This window comes from Eptesicus fuscus, chromosome 9 (assembly GCF_027574615.1).
Source record: "Eptesicus fuscus isolate TK198812 chromosome 9, DD_ASM_mEF_20220401, whole genome shotgun sequence".
In the NCBI taxonomy this organism is placed as follows: domain Eukaryota; kingdom Metazoa; phylum Chordata; class Mammalia; order Chiroptera; family Vespertilionidae; genus Eptesicus; species Eptesicus fuscus.
Genome location: NC_072481.1, coordinates 94,565,804 through 94,583,659, shown reverse-complemented (window position 1 = coordinate 94,583,659; position 17,856 = coordinate 94,565,804). Strand labels below are relative to the sequence as shown.

The 17,856-nt window shown below is 41.5% G+C and overlaps 1 protein-coding gene across 1 annotated transcript in view; it reads right to left on the bottom strand.

Moving 5' to 3' along the window:
• Nucleotides 1-17,856, bottom strand: part of GMDS (GDP-mannose 4,6-dehydratase) — a 681,907-nt gene that overhangs the window by 98,342 nt on the left and 565,709 nt on the right. Inside the window, exon 8 of the mRNA XM_008158879.3 lies at nucleotides 13,936-14,054. Within this exon, the coding sequence (XP_008157101.1) occupies nucleotides 13,936-14,054 (119 nt within the window). The remainder of the gene's footprint in view (nucleotides 1-13,935; nucleotides 14,055-17,856) is intronic.

Genomic DNA, 17,856 nt, shown 5'->3' with positions numbered 1-17,856 from the left:
GCCCTCCCCAATTGCTCCCTCCACATTGCCTGCTAGGGCTCTGTCCACCAAGCCCTAGCTCTGCCTCAGGGTTTCTAATCTGCCCACCTGCCCTGAATACCCAGTGCTTCCTGCCCCCCATCTCCTCCTTCCACTCTGCCTTCTGAACAACCACAGACATGCCTGCTGCCATACCCTCCATAGAGGAAGCCACCCTCCGGGCAGACTGAGGAGCTGACTGGGAAGAGCCAGGCACACTGCAGACTGCAGGAGAATGGGGGAGAGGTGTGTGCCAAGGGAGAAGGGTCTTCACTACCAGGGGCTGGGGAGAACTGAAACAGGACCCTCGGGTTTGGGCCCCTGGGGATGTTAGAGAGTGGCTTTGATGGAGGCCTTGGGGCAGAGACAGACTGGCCTGAGGGGAAGAGGGAAGAAGGTGAGTGGGGAGACAGTGAGGAGAGGCAGCTCTTTGTACATTCTGGCACAAGAGGAAGGGCAGGGTCTGGAGGGAATGAGTGTTTGGGAGGGGTACATTTAAAAAAGATGGTTGAATTTGAAAGTGTCAAGATGCTGATGGGAAGGAGCTGTAAAGAAGGACTGATGGCAGAGGAGAGAGGGATGACCCAGAGTTTCCTGAGAAGGCAGGAGTTTCTGCTCCTAGAAAGAGAGACAGGATATAATTTTTAGGTTCAGGGAGCACTGTTTGAATCACAAGACCTACCCTAATTTCTAAAAGTCAGCATTGTGCAAAGGTGTGTGTGTGTATGGAACTTAGGTGTGTACAGGTCTTTTGGATCACTACTGAAATGGAAACTCCTTTGTCTCCATTTGCTCCCAGTCTTGCTCCATTTCATTCATATTAATAATGATAACTGTATTTATTTATTTATTTATTTATTTATTTATTTATTTATTTAATGATAGCTGTTTTAAATGATGGGTTTCAGCTCTTACATTGCAGTTAATAAATAATCAACTATAACAAAAAATCTAAAATTTAAATCCATTATACACTGTTCATGTAGAAGACTGTTCATGTTACTTGTTAGAGTAATAGGGACTTTTCTTCTGTGCTTTCCATACAATGGGCCCTTTGTAAATGTCAGCTGACAAATCCCCAAACTCAGAGTCAGGTGAGTAGTCCAATCTGTAGTTCCTATGTGGGGGGAAAAGGAGTCTTTTGTTTTTGAACAATTTACAAAAGGTCTCATGGAGAAGGGTTCAGATGACACCCATATCTCACAAGGTGGAAATGAGCAGAATGGGTGGGGAGGACACAGTCAATTTTATGGGGAGGCCTCCCAAACATCTTCTGTAAGAGTTGTCCATTGGTCAATATTTCCCTTGCTTTCTTCTTTCTATCAGGATCACTGAGAAACTATTAGAGAGGTTCTACTTTCAAGTGGTCTCTACTTACGTTTTATTGTTAGGAAACAGGACTCGAATAATTAACTCAATGGTGGAAAAAAGGAAAGAAGACCAGAGGTTGTTCTCTTCTGCAAAGAACGGCAGTGGAAGGGATTCAAACACACAGTGGCTTCTGCACGAGCCCTAGTGTTTCTGTGCTGTGTTTTTCATGGACCCATAACCGTGCTCTATCCACAAAACCTACCATTCTTTCTAAAAGACAGCACTGGTGCAAAGAGGTGTGTGCTTATGCAACTGCTGTATTTTGATTGATTTTAACTCAGCTAAGATGTCCCACTCCCAAGAATGTAACTGGAGTTTCTCTTGCTTTATGGGAGTAAAATACATCGAGGTCTTACAAGGGGCTCTGGTGGGAAGGTGGCAATTCCAGGACTAGTGCTCCAGTTCTGTATGAGAGTCTCAGCCATAGTTCAGGGCTTTCTGTTGTCTGTACCTCCCCATTTGGCCAACTTTATCTATGCACCCCCCTTCCTTCTCCCTCACAAATATGTACTGAGTACCTACTAAGTGCTAGGCACTAAGCTAAGCCAGGAGCCAATGACACAGGCATGAGTAAGTAAGACATGGTCTTTGTCCTTAGAGGCTTGGAGACTAGTGGCCACCATGATGGAGTGTATCAATGATAGCAGAAGGCAGACAGGGTGCTATTAGAGGACCAGCGAGGGCACTCAGCAGGACTTGGCTGAAGGTGGGGTGTGAGCCAGAGGAGGATGCCTAAGCTAAGACCTAGACAGTAAGTGTGGGAAGCAGAGGGTACAGTAGGTGCAGGTATCTCTTCATGCACACAAATGTGGTCAGGCTGGTCCAACCCAGCTTACTTGCTTGCCCGCTGCCCACATAGAGTTTAATAACTCCTGCCTCCATGCCTCTTCTCATGCCATTCCATCCAGTTGGAATGCTTTCCGTCTTCTTAACTACCATTCATAACTCCCACTGTGGCTTGTTTAAGTCTACCTTTCTACGGATACCACTCCAGTCTTGATTATGGTGCTATTGCCTCAGTACTGATATAAAAGAGTTGCACAATAGCACAATCTATTTGTATATATTTGTAAAGAATGTGTTCTTATCGTCACCCAGTTAGAGCCCACACTTCTCAAGGACAAGAGAATGCCCTTTCATTCCCTTAGATGAGTTTGGCTTTGAGAGAAAAATGAAGTGGGCAGAGAGCATCAATTGTACATGACACATAGTGAGGGCTACCTCAGCCTCCAAGACACGGAAGACATCAGGGCTCAAATTAGATCCTGCACCTGCTAATAATTCAAAACCCACTGCCTCAGGAAAGGGCCACTTCACTGTAGGCCATTATAGTTTGTGTGTGTGTGTGTTTTTTAATGGGTGAAAACCCCAAGTATCTTAGAAGTTATAAATATAAAATGATAGTATGGCTTAAATTTCCAGAGAGAGCGGGGAGGGCACAACACAAGGAAGAAAGAAAGGATGGAGTGAGGAGGGGGAAAACTCTTTCAATGGCAAATTGAAGCTTATATGAAAACACCAAATCTTTTTATTACTAAATGTTAAGTGTATACTTTCGAAGAGTATCTCCAGAAAGTTCTCATGGTACCTATATTCAGGAATAGGCTCTCTGCAGGCTTCTCACAGTGTGATTTCCTAGCTCCAGTGACAGATCTATGTGGCGGATGACTGTCTGGGAGCCACTTGGCAGCTTAGATTTCACTCACTTGGTAGGGACATAAAGGAAACAGGTAGCAAGCTGGTAAGGCGGGAGGTGGAGCTATCAGGGGCTCCCAGGCCGGAGAACAGATGCTGTGATCCTCTGTCGAGGAAGGGACGCTGGGTTCACCTGTGCACACCTTCAGGTGTGAAATCCCCAGAGGAGAGATGCATGGCCACATGATTTCCTTCTCCTAACTACCCCCTAAAGACCCTGAGAAGTGCATCATGGGAAAATCTGTTCCTCAGAAATGCCTGACTAGAAGGATGTGCTTTTCCCATGTGCAATCCAGCACAGCCTTGAGCCCAGCCATAGGAATGCAGAATCCACAGCAAACCTCCACACACCGCTTCCTCTTCTGACAGCCCTCTTCTGAGCCTCAAGGGCCAAGGCTCAGAAATCCCACCCATCACAAAACATTTCCCTATCAGGGAAAGAATACAATGAACACAAATGTCATTATGTCAGCCAGGAGGACTTTAGAAACACTAATGTGTTTCTTTTAATATATATATAATAATTGTTACCCTTGTTGGTTTTACTGAAAATGTAGATACAGTACCGCAAACTATGATCAGTATTTCCCTTGTCTGGCTCCACCCCATGCAGTAGACAGTGGTTCTTACATGGTTGCAGGCTACTCTTACAACTCTCTTTTCAAAATCTAATAAGATGAATGACAGAAAATTAGTCAAGACAAGAATTTGCCTGCTTAGTTTATGCTACTATCACTTTAATTGTAAAAGTGCTTCCTTTTAACATGACTTAGTACTTAATTAATGAGAAAGAGAAAAGCAAAACAAAACACTAATGGAAAAAAATCAACAATGCACCCTCCTTTGAACAAACAAACACACACCCTGCAATGTTCTTAGAAGAAAACATCTGTGGTCATGAAGGCACCTTCTCAATACTAATGATCAATTGGGAATTTAATTGTCAAACATGACCTTAACTTTCACCAGGATTGCATGTGGGGCTGAGTATCTTCCACTAACCCAAATTCAAATGAATGTGCTATCTTTCTGAAAAATTCAAAGTAAAAATCACTTAAATGGTGTCAAAGACTTCAAGAGCAAATATTTGTGCCAATTCTAAGTATATAGATGGTAACACATTTTATAAGCTTTTCCAATGAAAATTACAACAGATATTTTCAAAACAGTAGCAGGAATGAGAAGTGACAACAGATCTGAAAACAGCTAAAGTGAGCATGTTCAGATATTGACCAGTGTGTCTAATATGAAAGGCATGCAATACGAGGTTAGCGCAAGCCCACAAGTTCAGAGAAAGTATCTCTCACCTTCCTTGAAGCACACACAACACAGCAGTGAAAATGATGGCAGGGAAGCAAGTTTTCTGTCTCACTTGATGGCTCTACTAATCAAGTTCTCCTTCACTCTCTATATCCAACTGTTCACCAAGTCCAGTTCTGTCTTCCTTGGGTCAGTCTATCCTCTCCATTTCCAAGCCTTTGTGTCAACTCAGGTCCTTATCATCCCTCCTCAGTAGCTCCTGGGATAGGAAGCATGGTGGCTTCCCAGAGCTGTCACCACCATGTGAGAGGGAACCATGCTGGAGGAGTTCCTGCTCACCTAACATGGGGAAATTAGGTTGACAGTGGACACTCGTGGAAGGACGTTCTGACAAGCGGCCTTTCAGTCTCCATTGGGGCTCAGTAATAGATATTATAGAGCACCCACTGCAAGCCAGCTACTGTCAGCACTGAGGACACACTGGTGAATTAGTGGACACCAGTCCTACCTCCTTTCCTTATAGCTAAAGGCTCCAGGATGGGATGGGCTCCTGGAACTAGGAGTAGTGCCACTGGGCAGGATGGGATATGCTTCCAGTGACAGACCAAAACAACACGTAGTGAAAATTATCCTTCACAGATCCTTCTGATCTCATGTTTTCATCAGAACTTGGGCCTCGGATGTTCAAAAGCCGAGGATAAGAATCTTGGTCTCTCTTTGCATTATGTTGGGGCTTCTCCTTCCCGAGGCATGCAGGCCCAGGATTAATTGGGCAAGTTGTTTGCTTATAAGGTGTCTTCACTGTTTGCATGCACGCCATCACCTTGCAAAGCTTTTGAAGGATGAGAAGTACAATATAAAAGGCCTTTTGTTTCAGAGAAATGCAGTCGTAGACCCTGGCTCTACCACTCACTGCTGAGCAACCTTGGAGGGTACTTCACTGTACCTCCTTCCTCCTCCGTGAACAGCATCCCCTGCCCTGAAATGAAAATGAATGGGTGTGCAGCACATGGCATACTCTTGGCTATAATGAACATATTGTTTTGTCTACCTAGTACCACTTTTTTGCCTTTATTCGAGAAATAACATTCCCATGTTGGTGGAGGCCCCTGCTTCTTCCAAACATAGAATTCTCTCTCCCTGACAACAGGACAATGCCTCAAAACATGGCCCATGCCCTGGCTTCAGTGATTTGTCTAGAGGTGATCACGGGACCCAGTGGGGACAGCTAGGATCCTTCCTTAGGATTTCTCTTAAGTGGATAGCTATCAAAAAGGGTTCTAGTCCTCTTTGACTGTGTTACGTGTGTCCTCAGAAACACTATCAATGACATCCTCTGTCACAGGGACATGCTAAAGGAATGTAGATCGCATTGCAAGAGCAGTAGAGCCAAAAGGTAGGGAAGAATGACAGAGTTCCAGATCCCAGACCCAAGTGTCCCTGAGGCCACTGTGAGTCCAATTTCAGTCCCTTAAGAACAAAAGAATTCTGACCAGAAAAAATGCTCATCCACTTTTCTCTCCTTTCTAATATACCAGTAAATACTTTTCTCTCCTTCCTAATATACCAGTAAATACTTTCATTATGCTAAAGTCTTTGTTTTATTAGCACAAATATTTCATTAAGAAATAAGAATTTATATATTCATCCATCACAATTTTTGGAACTTAACAGTTTCCAATAACCTGGATCACACTGCTTGCCCACCCTGGTGATTTCTTGAGATCCTGTCCCACCCAACTCTTTCAGGGTCTGTTACACACAAACAGTTAGCTTCACCCTGTACTGTGGACTTCTTTAAAATTCTCAAAGGTCCACAGCCCTTAAAAAGCAGTGACTGGCCTCCATGTGCCATGCATACTTTGCTAAGCAGCCGTAAGCCCCCATAATCATGGTAGCTGGACTCAGTTTGAAGCACAGTCTCTAGAAGGCAGCTCCAAGCCAGCCCAACACTTTGTAGGTCCCACCAGGTGGTCCTGAGCCAGGCCCTGGCAGGAACTGACCTTTACCTGCAGTGCAGTGGATCCCAAGAGACCCCAAAACCAACAAACTCAATGGCCAGGTTCAGATCACACCAGAGCATCACCCAATTAATGGCACACACAACACAGCCAAAGGATGGACTTAGCAAACACCAGAGTCCTGCAAAGTGAATCACACTCTATGGTGTCAGCCCCTGCCTAACAGCTTGTCTGCTGTAGTCACAGCAAATCCTCACAGCTGGTTAGTGAATCTCACCCACTGATGTGCCAAAAGCAACCAAGACTCAAATAAAACAAGAAGTCACAATAACCCACACAAGGGACACCTCTGGAGCACCTGGCTCAGGTGACTAGGGAGACTGTGCCACTGGGCCCCACAGAACAGGACAAAACACCAGAAAAATAATGAAACAAAATGGAGGCAAGCAATCTACCAGATACAGAGAACGCTCACTGAATTTAAGGGAAGAGGAGATGATGTCCTCGAGAACTTCAACAAAGAGACAGAAACCATAAAAAAGAACCAGTCAGAAATGAAGAATACAATAACTGAAATGAAGAATACATTAGAGGGAACCAAAAGAAAATTAGTTAAAGAAGAGGATTGACTCAGTGATTTGGAAGACAAGGCAGCAAAAAGAAAAACAAATTAAAAAGTGAGGATAGTCTAAGGGACCTCTGGGGCAACATCAAGCATAACAACATTTACATCACAGAGGTACCAGAAGAAGAAGAAGAAAGAAAGAGATTGAAAACTCATTTGAAGAAATAGTAACTGAAAAGTTTCCTAACTTGATGAAGGAAGTAAACATACAACACCAGAAAGTACAGAGTCCCAAACAAGATGAACCCAAAGAGTCTCACATAAAACACATCATAATCAAAATGCCAAAGGTTAAAGACAAAGAAAGAATCTTAAAAGCAGTAAGAAAAAAGCAGTTAGTTACCTACTTCCATATGACTATACGCTGGTTTCTCAACAGAAACTTTGCAGGCCAGAGAGGATTTACACAAAACATTCAAATTGGTAAAAATCAAGGACCTACACAACCAAGGCTACTCTATTCAGTAAGGCTGTCATTTAGAATTGATGGAGAGATAAAAGAGCTTCCAAGATAAGAAAAAGCTAAGGGAGTTCATCAACATCAAACCAGTATTACAAGAAATGTTAAAGGTATCTTTATGAAGAAGAAAGGTAAAAATATAAATGATAAAATGGCAATTGCTACATACCTATCAATAATTACTTTAAATAAGTGAATTAAATGCTCCAATCAAAAAACATAGGTGGCTGAATGGATAAGAAAACAAGACCCATACATATGCTGCCTATAAGAGACTAACTTCAGATAGAAAGATACACACAGGCTGAAAATAAAGGGATAAAAAAAAGATATCTTATGCAAATGGAAAGGAAAGAAAGCTGGGGTAGCAATACTTATATCAGATAAAATAGACTTTAAAACAAAGGTTATAATAGGATACATAGGAGGACATTTTTTAATGATAAAGTCATCTATCTCAAAAGAGGATATAACCATTGTAAACATTTATACATCCAATATAAGGGTATGTAAATATATAAAGCAAATATTGGCAACAGTAAAGGGAGGGATCCACAGTAACACACTAATAGTAAGAGACTTTAACACCCATTGACATCAATATATAGATCATACAGACCAAAAAAATCAATCCTGTATAATAAAAGGCTAATATGCAAATTGTCCCCTCTACCAGGAGTTTGACATGGGCTGGGGCCAGCCGTCCAACCACCTGCAGCCCCACCCCCCAGCCGGCCAGGCCCAATCTGCCCCAAAGGCGGGGGGCTGGCTGGACCCTACCCATGCATGAATTCGTGCACCAGGCCTCTAGTAAGTAAATAATAGCCTTAAATGACATTTTAGACCAGAAAGATTTAATCAATTTTTAGGACATTTCACCCCACAGCAGCAGAACATGCATTCTTTTCAAGCACACACTGAATGTTTTCCAGGATACACCATGTGTAAGGCCACAAAGCAACTCTCAACAAATTTAAGAAGATTGAAATAATTTCAAGCATCTTCTCCAAACACAATGGTATGATGCTAGAAATCAATTACAATAACAAAACTAAAAAACACACAAACACAAAAAGATAAATAACACACTATTCAACAATGAATAGATTAACAATGAGTTCAAGGAAGAAATCAAATGATCCCTTGAGACAAGTGAAAATTAAAACACAAGGACCCCTAATCTATGGGACACAGCCAATGGAGTTCTAAGAGAGAAATTAATAGCAATACAGGTGTATCGGAAGAAACAACAAATATCTCAAATAATCTAGTCTTACACTTAAAATTTTTAAAAAAAGAAAAGCCGAGAGTGAGTAGAAGGTAGAAAATACTACAGGTCAGAGCAGAAAGAAACAAAATAGACCTAAAAAAACAATACAAAAGATGAATGAAACAAACAGCTGGTTCTTTGAAAAGATGAGTGTAATTGATAAGCATTTAACCAGACTCATCAAAAAAATATACAGAGAAAGGACACAAGTGAAAAAGCTTGTGACAACTGACACCACAGAAATATAAAAATTATAAGGAAATACTATGAACAATTATATGCTAACAAATGGAACATGGAAAAAACAGATAAATTCCTATAAATATATAATTTCCTAAAGCTGAATGAAGAAGAAAATATGAGCAGATCAATAATTATTAATAAATTTCAGTCAGTAATCAAAAATCTCCCAAGAAACAAAAGTCCTAGCTTCACAGGTGAATTTCACCAAACATTCAAAGAAGAACTAACACTTATACTCAAACTATTAATTTATGATAAAAAATCTCAGCAACGTGGGAATAGAGGGAATGTACCTCAACATAATAAATGTAACGTATGTCAAAGCCACAACTAACTTCATACTCAATGGTGAAAAGTTAAGAGCATTTTTTTTTAATGATCGATAACAAGTTAAGAATGTCGACTTTTACCACTTATATTTAACATAGTATTGGAAGTCCTTGTCACAGCAATCAGAGAAGAAAATAAAGAAAATTCATCCAAACTGGAAAAGAAGTAAATCTGTCATTGTATTTTTTGCAAATGACATAATACTACACAGAGACAACCCTAACGACTCCACACAAAAAAAAAAAATTAGAACTAATAAATGAATTCAGTAAAGTAGCAGGATACATAATTAATATCCATAAATTGATTGCATTTTATAAAAACAATAAGGAACTATCAGAAAGAAAAATTAAGAAAACAATCCCATTTAAAATTGCATAAAAAATACCTAAGAATGAGTTTAACTGATGAGAAAATGACCTTTGTACTTGGAAAAATATAAGACAACTAGAGGCCCGGTGCACGAAATTCGTACACGGAGGGGGGTTGTCCCTCAGCCCAGCCTGTACCCTCTCCAATCTGGGACCCCTCAAGGGATGTCCGACTGCCTGTTTAGGCCCTATCCCTGGGATCGTGCCTAAACGGGCAGTCGGACATCCCTCTCACAATCCAGGACTGCTGGCTCCCAACTGCTTGCCTGCCTGCCTTCCTGATTGCCCCTAACCACTTCTGCCTGCCTCTCACAATCCAGGACTGCTGGCTCCCAACTGGTCGCCTTCCTGCCTTCCTGATTGCCCCTAACCGCTTCTGCCTGCCAGCCTGATCACCCCCTAACCACTCCCATGCCAGCCTGTTTGCCCCCAACTTCCCTCCTCTGCCGGCCTGGTCACCCCTAACTGCCCTCTCCTGCAGGGTTGATCACCTCCAACTGCCCTCCCTTGCAGGCTTGGTCCCTCTCAACTGCCCTCCCTTGCAGGCCGGGTGCCTCCCAACTGCCCTCTCCTGCTGGCCATCTTGTGGTGGCCATCTTGTGTCCACATGGGGGCAGGATCTTTGACCACATGGGGGCAGCTATATTGTGTGTTGCAGTGATGATCAATCTGCATAGTACTCTTTTATTAGATAGAACAGAGGCCTGGTACAGGGGTGGGGGCCAGCTGGTTTGCCCTGAAGGGCGTCCCTGATCAGGGTGGGGTACCCTTGGGGCGTGGGGCGGCCTGAGCAAGGGGCCTGTGGTGGTTTGCAGGCCGGCCATCCCCCCTTGCAACGCAAGCGGAGGCCCTGGTATCTGGAATTTATTTTCCTTCTACAATTGAAACTTTGTAGCCTGGAGCAGAGCCAAGCCTGGGGCTCCCTCCGAGGCCCGAAGCCATTTGTGTTGGGGTTATAATTGAAACTTTGTTGCCTTAAGCGGGTGGGCCCAGCCAGGGTGTGTGGAAAGCTTTGCTTTCCCTGTTGCCGGCGGCAACCCTGGCCTGCTCTCTCAAGCTCCATTCTGCCACCATTTGTTTGAATTTGTTTATCTTCTATAATTAAAACTTTGTAGCTTGAGTGGAGGCTTAGGCCTGCAACGGCTGGCAGAAAGCTTGGCTTCCTCTGTTACCTGGGAAAGCTTGCTCTCTGTGGCTGTAGCCATCTTGGTTTGGGTTAATTTGCATACTCGCTCTGATTGGATGGTGGGCATGGCTTGTGGGTGTGGCTTATGGGTGTGTTGTAGGTATGGTCAATTTGCATATTTGTCTATTATTAGATAGGATGAAGAAGAAACTGAAGGAGATACAAATAAATTGAAGAATAAACCATGCTCATGAATTGGAAGATTGACACCATTAAAATGTCCACAAAACTGAAATCAATCTATAGATTCAATGTAATCCCTATCAAAATACCAATGACACTTTCCTCAGAACTAGAGCTAATAATCCTAAAATTCACAGGGAACCACAAAAGACCCTGAATACCCACAGCAATCTTGAGAAAGAAGAACAAAGTTGGAGGCATCACACTACCTGATATCAAACTATACTACAGTAATCAAAACAGTATGATACTAACATAAAAACAGGCATAGAATAGACAGTGGAAGAGAATAGGCAGTGTAGAAATAAACCCATGCCTACATGATCAATTAATCTATGACAAAGGAGGCAAGAATATACAACGGGGTAAGGACAGTCTATTCAATAAAAGGTACTGGGAAAATTAGACAGATACATGTAATAAAATAAAACTTTCTCACAAGATATACAAGAATAAACTCACAATGGATTAAAGATTTAAATAGAAGGCCTGAAACCATAAAACTCCTAGAAGAAAACAAAGTCAATAAACTCTTTAACATTGCTCTTAGCAATATTTTTTTGGATAACTCTCCTCAGGCAAGGGAAACAACAAAACAAAAACAAAACAAACACAAAAAACCCAAATGGAATTACATCACATTAAAACCTTTTTGTATATGGAAGGAAATGAAACCATCAACAAAACACAAAGATAACCTAATGAGTGGGAGAAGATATTTGCCAATGATACATCTGATAAGGATATAATATATATAAGGAACTCATACAACTTAACACCAGAAACCCCCACAATCTGATTTAAAAATGGGCAGAGGACCTGAATAGACACTTCTCCAAAGAGGGCCTATATTTGAAAAGATGCTCAACTTTACTAATCATCAAAGAAATGTATACTAAAACCACCTCACATCTGTCAGAATGGCTATTATCAATAAACCATCAAACATTAAGTGTTGGTTACGAAGTGGAGAAAAGGGAAGTTTCATGCACTGTTGGTGGGATTGTAAATTGGTGCAGTGGTATGGAAAACACCACAGAGGTTCCTAAAAAAATTAACAATAGAACTAACATATGACCCAGCAATTCCAATTCTGGGTATTTATCTAAAGACATCCAAAACACTAATTTGAAAAGAGATATGTATCCCTATGTTCACTGTAGTATTATTTACACTAGCCAAGATATGGAAACAACTTAAGTACCCACTGAGAGAGCACTGAATAAAGAAGTGGTACACATATAAAATGGAATATGAGTCAGCCATAAAAAATGTAATATTACCATTTGTGACAACATGGATGGAGGACCTAGAGGGTATTATGTTAAATGAAATAAGTCAGACAGAGAAAGACAAATACCATATAAGTTCACTTATGTGAAACCTAAAAAACAAAATAAATGAATAAACAAAAAAAACAAACTCATAATTACAGAGAACAAAGTGATGGTTGCCAGATGGGAAGAGGTTGGAGAGCTGCGTGGAAAAGGTGAAGGGGATTAAGAAGTACAAATTGTTAGTTATAAAAACAGTCATGGGGATGTAAAATACAGTATAGGAAATTTAGTCAATAATATTGTAGTAACAATATATTGTGTCAGACATGCACTAAACTTATCAGGGGATAACTTCATAAAATTATATAAATGTCTAATCATTATGTTGTACACCTGACACTAATATAATATTGAATTTTAAGTGTAATTAAAAAATAAAAACATTTATTAAAAAATAAAATAAAAATGTTTAAAATGATAAATTTTGTTATATATATTTTTTTACCATAGTAAAAAATTTGCCACAAAAGAATCTTCCAATCTTCCATGTATACTATTTCCCACAAATTTTTCAACTATTCCAACAGAAATCTGCCTTCAAAATTTTCTAATGCAACAAGTGAATGTAGTGCATAAGTATAAACTAGACCATTTTCATATGCAGGTGTTGCAAAAATAGGTTTATAGTTGTTCGTATGTACAATAATACAATAACTAAGAAATAATAATACAAGAATAAACTCTGTTTCGTGTATTCACAACTGTAAACCCACTTTTGCCCAACCCTGTACAGTGTAGGATTCACTCAATTGGCAAAACTCCAATCAGATCTGATGGTTAGTTGGTAGCAGTTTATCATGGTGAATTTCCTGATTTTAATGTTTGTATTACATTTATGTGAGAAAATGCCTGTGTTTATGGGAAATACACACAAAAGTCCCAGGTGATGGGGCACCAGGCTGGCAACCTACTCTCAATAGTTCAGAGAAAAGAAGATTGTTTGTAATGCATTGAAACTTTTCTGTAAGTTTTCAATGGGTTTAAAAATCTATATATATGAAAGTGTAAGCGACCATTACGACTGGTCCACTGCTCTACTGGTCAACCAGTCACTATGACAATGCACTGACCACCAGGGGGACAGATGCTCAATGCAGGACCTGACCCCTGGTGGTCAGTGCGCTCCCACAGCCAACCTCCCACAGCTGGCTAACCTCCTGCAGTCCCTCCCCCCAGCTGGCCAGCTCCAATTGGCCCTGATTGCCAGCACTGAATTCGTGCACCGGGCCTCTATTTTTAAAATGTAAATTGAAAGTATTAAAAAAGATTATGTAATATTATCATATTGACTGGTAAGAGTACAATTAGCTACAGTAATATCATAGTATACCATATATAAACTATAATAAAAAATTAAAACCTTTCAAAAGTAAAAATATTTAAAATATAAAAAAGATAAAAGAAATTTTGAAAAGACTGTTCAGATAGTGACAAACACTTCACATAAGTAGAGTTGGATGTGTGATGAATAACAAAGTCCCTGCTCCATGCTGAAAATCCCTACATTGCTTTACAAGAGAGTGAAAAGGGAAAAACACAAAACCAAGGTAGAATAGCAAGCATATATACAAACCTGCCAGCAAATGTTTGATGAATGAGCTAAAATCAGCCTCAGGTATACTTACACAATGGTTTTTCCAATGTGCAAAAATGACTTCTCTACAAATTCCCGGACACTATGGACTTCTCCAGTAGCGATGACAAAATCCTCTGGCTCGTCATTCTGCAACATCAGCCACATAGCCTAGAGAGAGAGAGACAGGCAAATCCCTGTTAAAGTTGCAGCCAGCTACCACTTGGAAAATATAATGCTATCAAACACACATAATTGTGTATGGACATTGTTAAAAGGTGAACTGAAGCACATTGATATATGTTTTAAGATTTTCTTTGATCATACCTCAATTTGAATAGAGAAGTGGTTAGGAGTGCTTCACCAACAAGAGCTAGTGGCAAGGATTTTATAGAGTAGACACTGAAGTGAAGAAAGCAATGCAAAGCAATTATTTGACTGGCTATAGCTCATGCAGTTGCCTTATTTGGGAAAGGCAAGTTAGCTCTTTTTGATTGGTTGGTCTTAAGCTTCATTTTCATGGATTTGAGTGAAGTGACCCAGGCTTAGGTTAGCTCATGTGGCCTGCCTTAGTCTAATAGTCTCCAGGTTTAAATACTTTAACCTACAACTAGAATATAATACAATATTCTCACCACTAGAGTAGTGGTTCTCAAGCCATAATGTGCATCATGTGGGAAACATCCTATATAATAAAAGGCTAATATGCAAATTGATTGAACAGCAGAATGACCGGTCACTATGATGCACACTGACCACAGAGGGCAGATGCTCAATGCAGGAGCTGCCCCCTGGTGGTCAGTGTGCTCCCACAGGGGGAGCGCCGCTCAGCCAGAAGCTGGGCTATGGCTGGTGAGCATAGCCGTGGTGGCGGGAGCCTCTCCACCTGTTGGCAGCACTAAGAATGTCTGCCTGATGGCTTAGGCCCACTCCATGGACCTAAGCCAGCAGTTGGACATTCCCCGAGAGCTCCCAGACTGTGAGAGGGCATAGGCTAGGCTGAGCCTCCACTCCCCGCACCCCCCAGTACATGAATTTTGTGCATCAGGCCTCTAGTTTCAATATAAGATGCCTGGGCCACTGTTGCTGAAGTGGGCTTAGTAGAGAACATGCTTTAGGCATTTTTGTCTTTAACACCCAAGGTGATTCTCATGTAGCAGGTCCTCGGACAACAATTTAGAGGAACAAGATATTGAAGAGTATCTGTGGCAATTCTTCTTTCTTAAGAAGAATTTGAAAGCATTGTCTAATTTACCTTCATATCATGGATGGAAGGGAAAGAAAAGTATTTTAAAGATAGATGTTTATCCCCAAAATAGAACAAAATTTCTTAACAATAAAGGTATCAATGTGGTGATATCAAAAAGCAAAATAATCAAGAATTATTAATGGACTTCAGGTCAAGATGGCAGCATAGGTAAATATGGTATTTGTCTCCTCCCACAACCACATCAAAATTACAACTAAATTAAAGAACAACCATCATTCAGAAAAACACTTGAAATCTAGCTGAATGAAAGTCATACAACTAGGGATTTAAAGAAGAAGCCACATCAGGACTGGTAGGAGGGCCAGATATGCAGAATGGCCTGCCCCACACCCATGTGTGGTGGATAAAAATTCAGAGGGGTAACTAGGCTGTGGAGGTCCCTCCTGAGGTGTGAAGGGTATCAGGCCCACACTAGGACCTCCAGCCAAGGGTTCCAGTACCAGGAAGAGAAATCCCTACAACTCTAGCTGTAAAAACCAGTGGATAGCACTGCAGCCCACAGATTGAAGGGGGTTCAATTCTGGTCAAGGGCACGTACCTCAGTTGCAGGCTCAATCCCCAGCCCCAGTCAGGGTGCATGTGGGAGGGAACCAATTGATGTCTCTCTCACATTGATGTTTCTCTTTATGTCTTCCTCCCTTTCACTCTCTCTAAAAATCAATGGAAAACTATCCTCGGGTGAGGATTAACAACAAAACATAACAACAAACATAAAAAAAGATAATGACTGAGTGAGACAGAGGGCTCTTGGAGTCCTAGGCAGATCCTCTTAAAGGGCCCACATGTGAATTTACTTTGACTCACTCCCTCTGAGCTCCAGATCCAGAACTGGGGTAGCAGCTCAAAAGGCATCAGGGACATTTGAGAAGGAACTGAGTTGTTTGGCATCAGGGTGAGAACTAGGGGACAGCTTTCTCCCAGACAGAAGTCATTGTTCCTTTGAATGAGTCCTTCCCCCACAGAGCAAGAAGGTGGGCACCATATCTGAGTCTCCATCAAACCTGGCTATCACAGTTTGGCCTCCCTGGTAATTCCATGAGACTCCACCCAACCCAACTTCTAAGGCAACCCAAGATTTTTCCAGTAGCTTTTCCACAAGAATGGTCTTGGCTCATGCTTTAGACTTTCCCAAAATTTCTCCTAAAAGCAGCATCTGGCCGCAGGAAGCCCTGTACCTCTCGATAAGTGGCCCCAGGCCTGGCACTACAGTGGCTGGCTAGGGTTCACAGCTTGGCCTCTCCTGGGCACCTCCAAGCCCAGTACAAGTGGCAGCCATCTGAAGATCACTTTGTAGCTCAAGATCACTTTGTGGCCCAGGTATTACACAGGTGGTGGCTGACCTTGGGTTGCAATTCCCGGGAGGCCCAAGAGCCAGCACACCCAGTGCGCAGTTTCAGACCATGTCAAAGCACCATCACCCAACCAACTTCATAGTGACACACTCAAGGGGTGGACTTTGTGGGCACCAGAGCCCTGCTGAAGTAAGCCCTTCTCTGTGGGGTTGGCCCTTGCACAGCGGATCCTCCACAGTGGTTGGCGGTCACAGCTAGTCCTTGTAGCTGATTGGCCTAGGGGTAAATCCTTCTCATCGATGTGCCACATGGTGGGGGGAAGCACCTGGAGTGCCCCACTTGGGTGATTAAGGCTGTGCCACTGGACCCTACAGGAAAACTACTACATTAGGCCATTCTACCAAGCACAGGAGATGAAACAGATCTACCTGATACATAAAAGCAAACACAGGGAGGCTGCCAAAAAAAGGAGAAACACCTCCCAAATGAAAGAACAGAACAGACCTCCAGAAAAGAACTAAACACAAGGAGATAAGCAATCTACTAGACGCAGAATTCAAAACACTGGTTATAAAGATGTTCAATGAATTTAAAGGAAGAGTAATTGAAAGTAGAGAGAATTTCGACAGCATAAATAAGGACATGGACTCCATAAAGAAGGACATGGAAACCATTAAAAAAATACAGTCAGGACTGAAGGATACACTAACTAATATGAAGACTAATATTATGGGGAATCAACAATTGAGTAAAGCTGAAAATCAAATCATCGATTTGGAACATAACAAAGCAAAAACACCCAATCAGAACAACAAAAAGAAAAAAAGATTCCAAAACAATACAGATAGTGTAAGGAGCCTCTGGGATAACTTCAAGGGTACCAACATTCACATAATGGAGGTGCTGAAGGGAGAAGAAAGAGAGCAAGAAATTGAAAATGTATTTGAAAAAATAATGATGAAAAACTTCCCTAACTTGGTGAAGGAAATAGACATACAGGTCCAGGAAGTGCAGAAAGTCCCAAACAAGATAAACACAAAGAGGCCCAAACCAGAATAAATCATAATTAAAATGAAAAAGGTTAAAGACAAAGAGAGAATCTTAAAAACAGCAAGAGGAAAAAAGCAGCTAATTACTTATAAGGGAACTCCCATAGGACTGTCAAGCTGATTTCTTAACAGAAACTTTGCAGGCCAGAAGGAATTGACAAGAAATATTCAAAGTGATGAAAAGCAAGGACCTACAACCAAGATTACTTTACCCAGCAAAACTATAATTTACAATTGCAGGACATATAAAGAACCTCCCAGACAAGAAAAGCTAAAGGAGGTCATTACCACCAAACCAGGATTATATGAAATGTTAAAGTGTCTTCTTGAAGAAGACGACAGAGGAGAAGAGATAAAATATG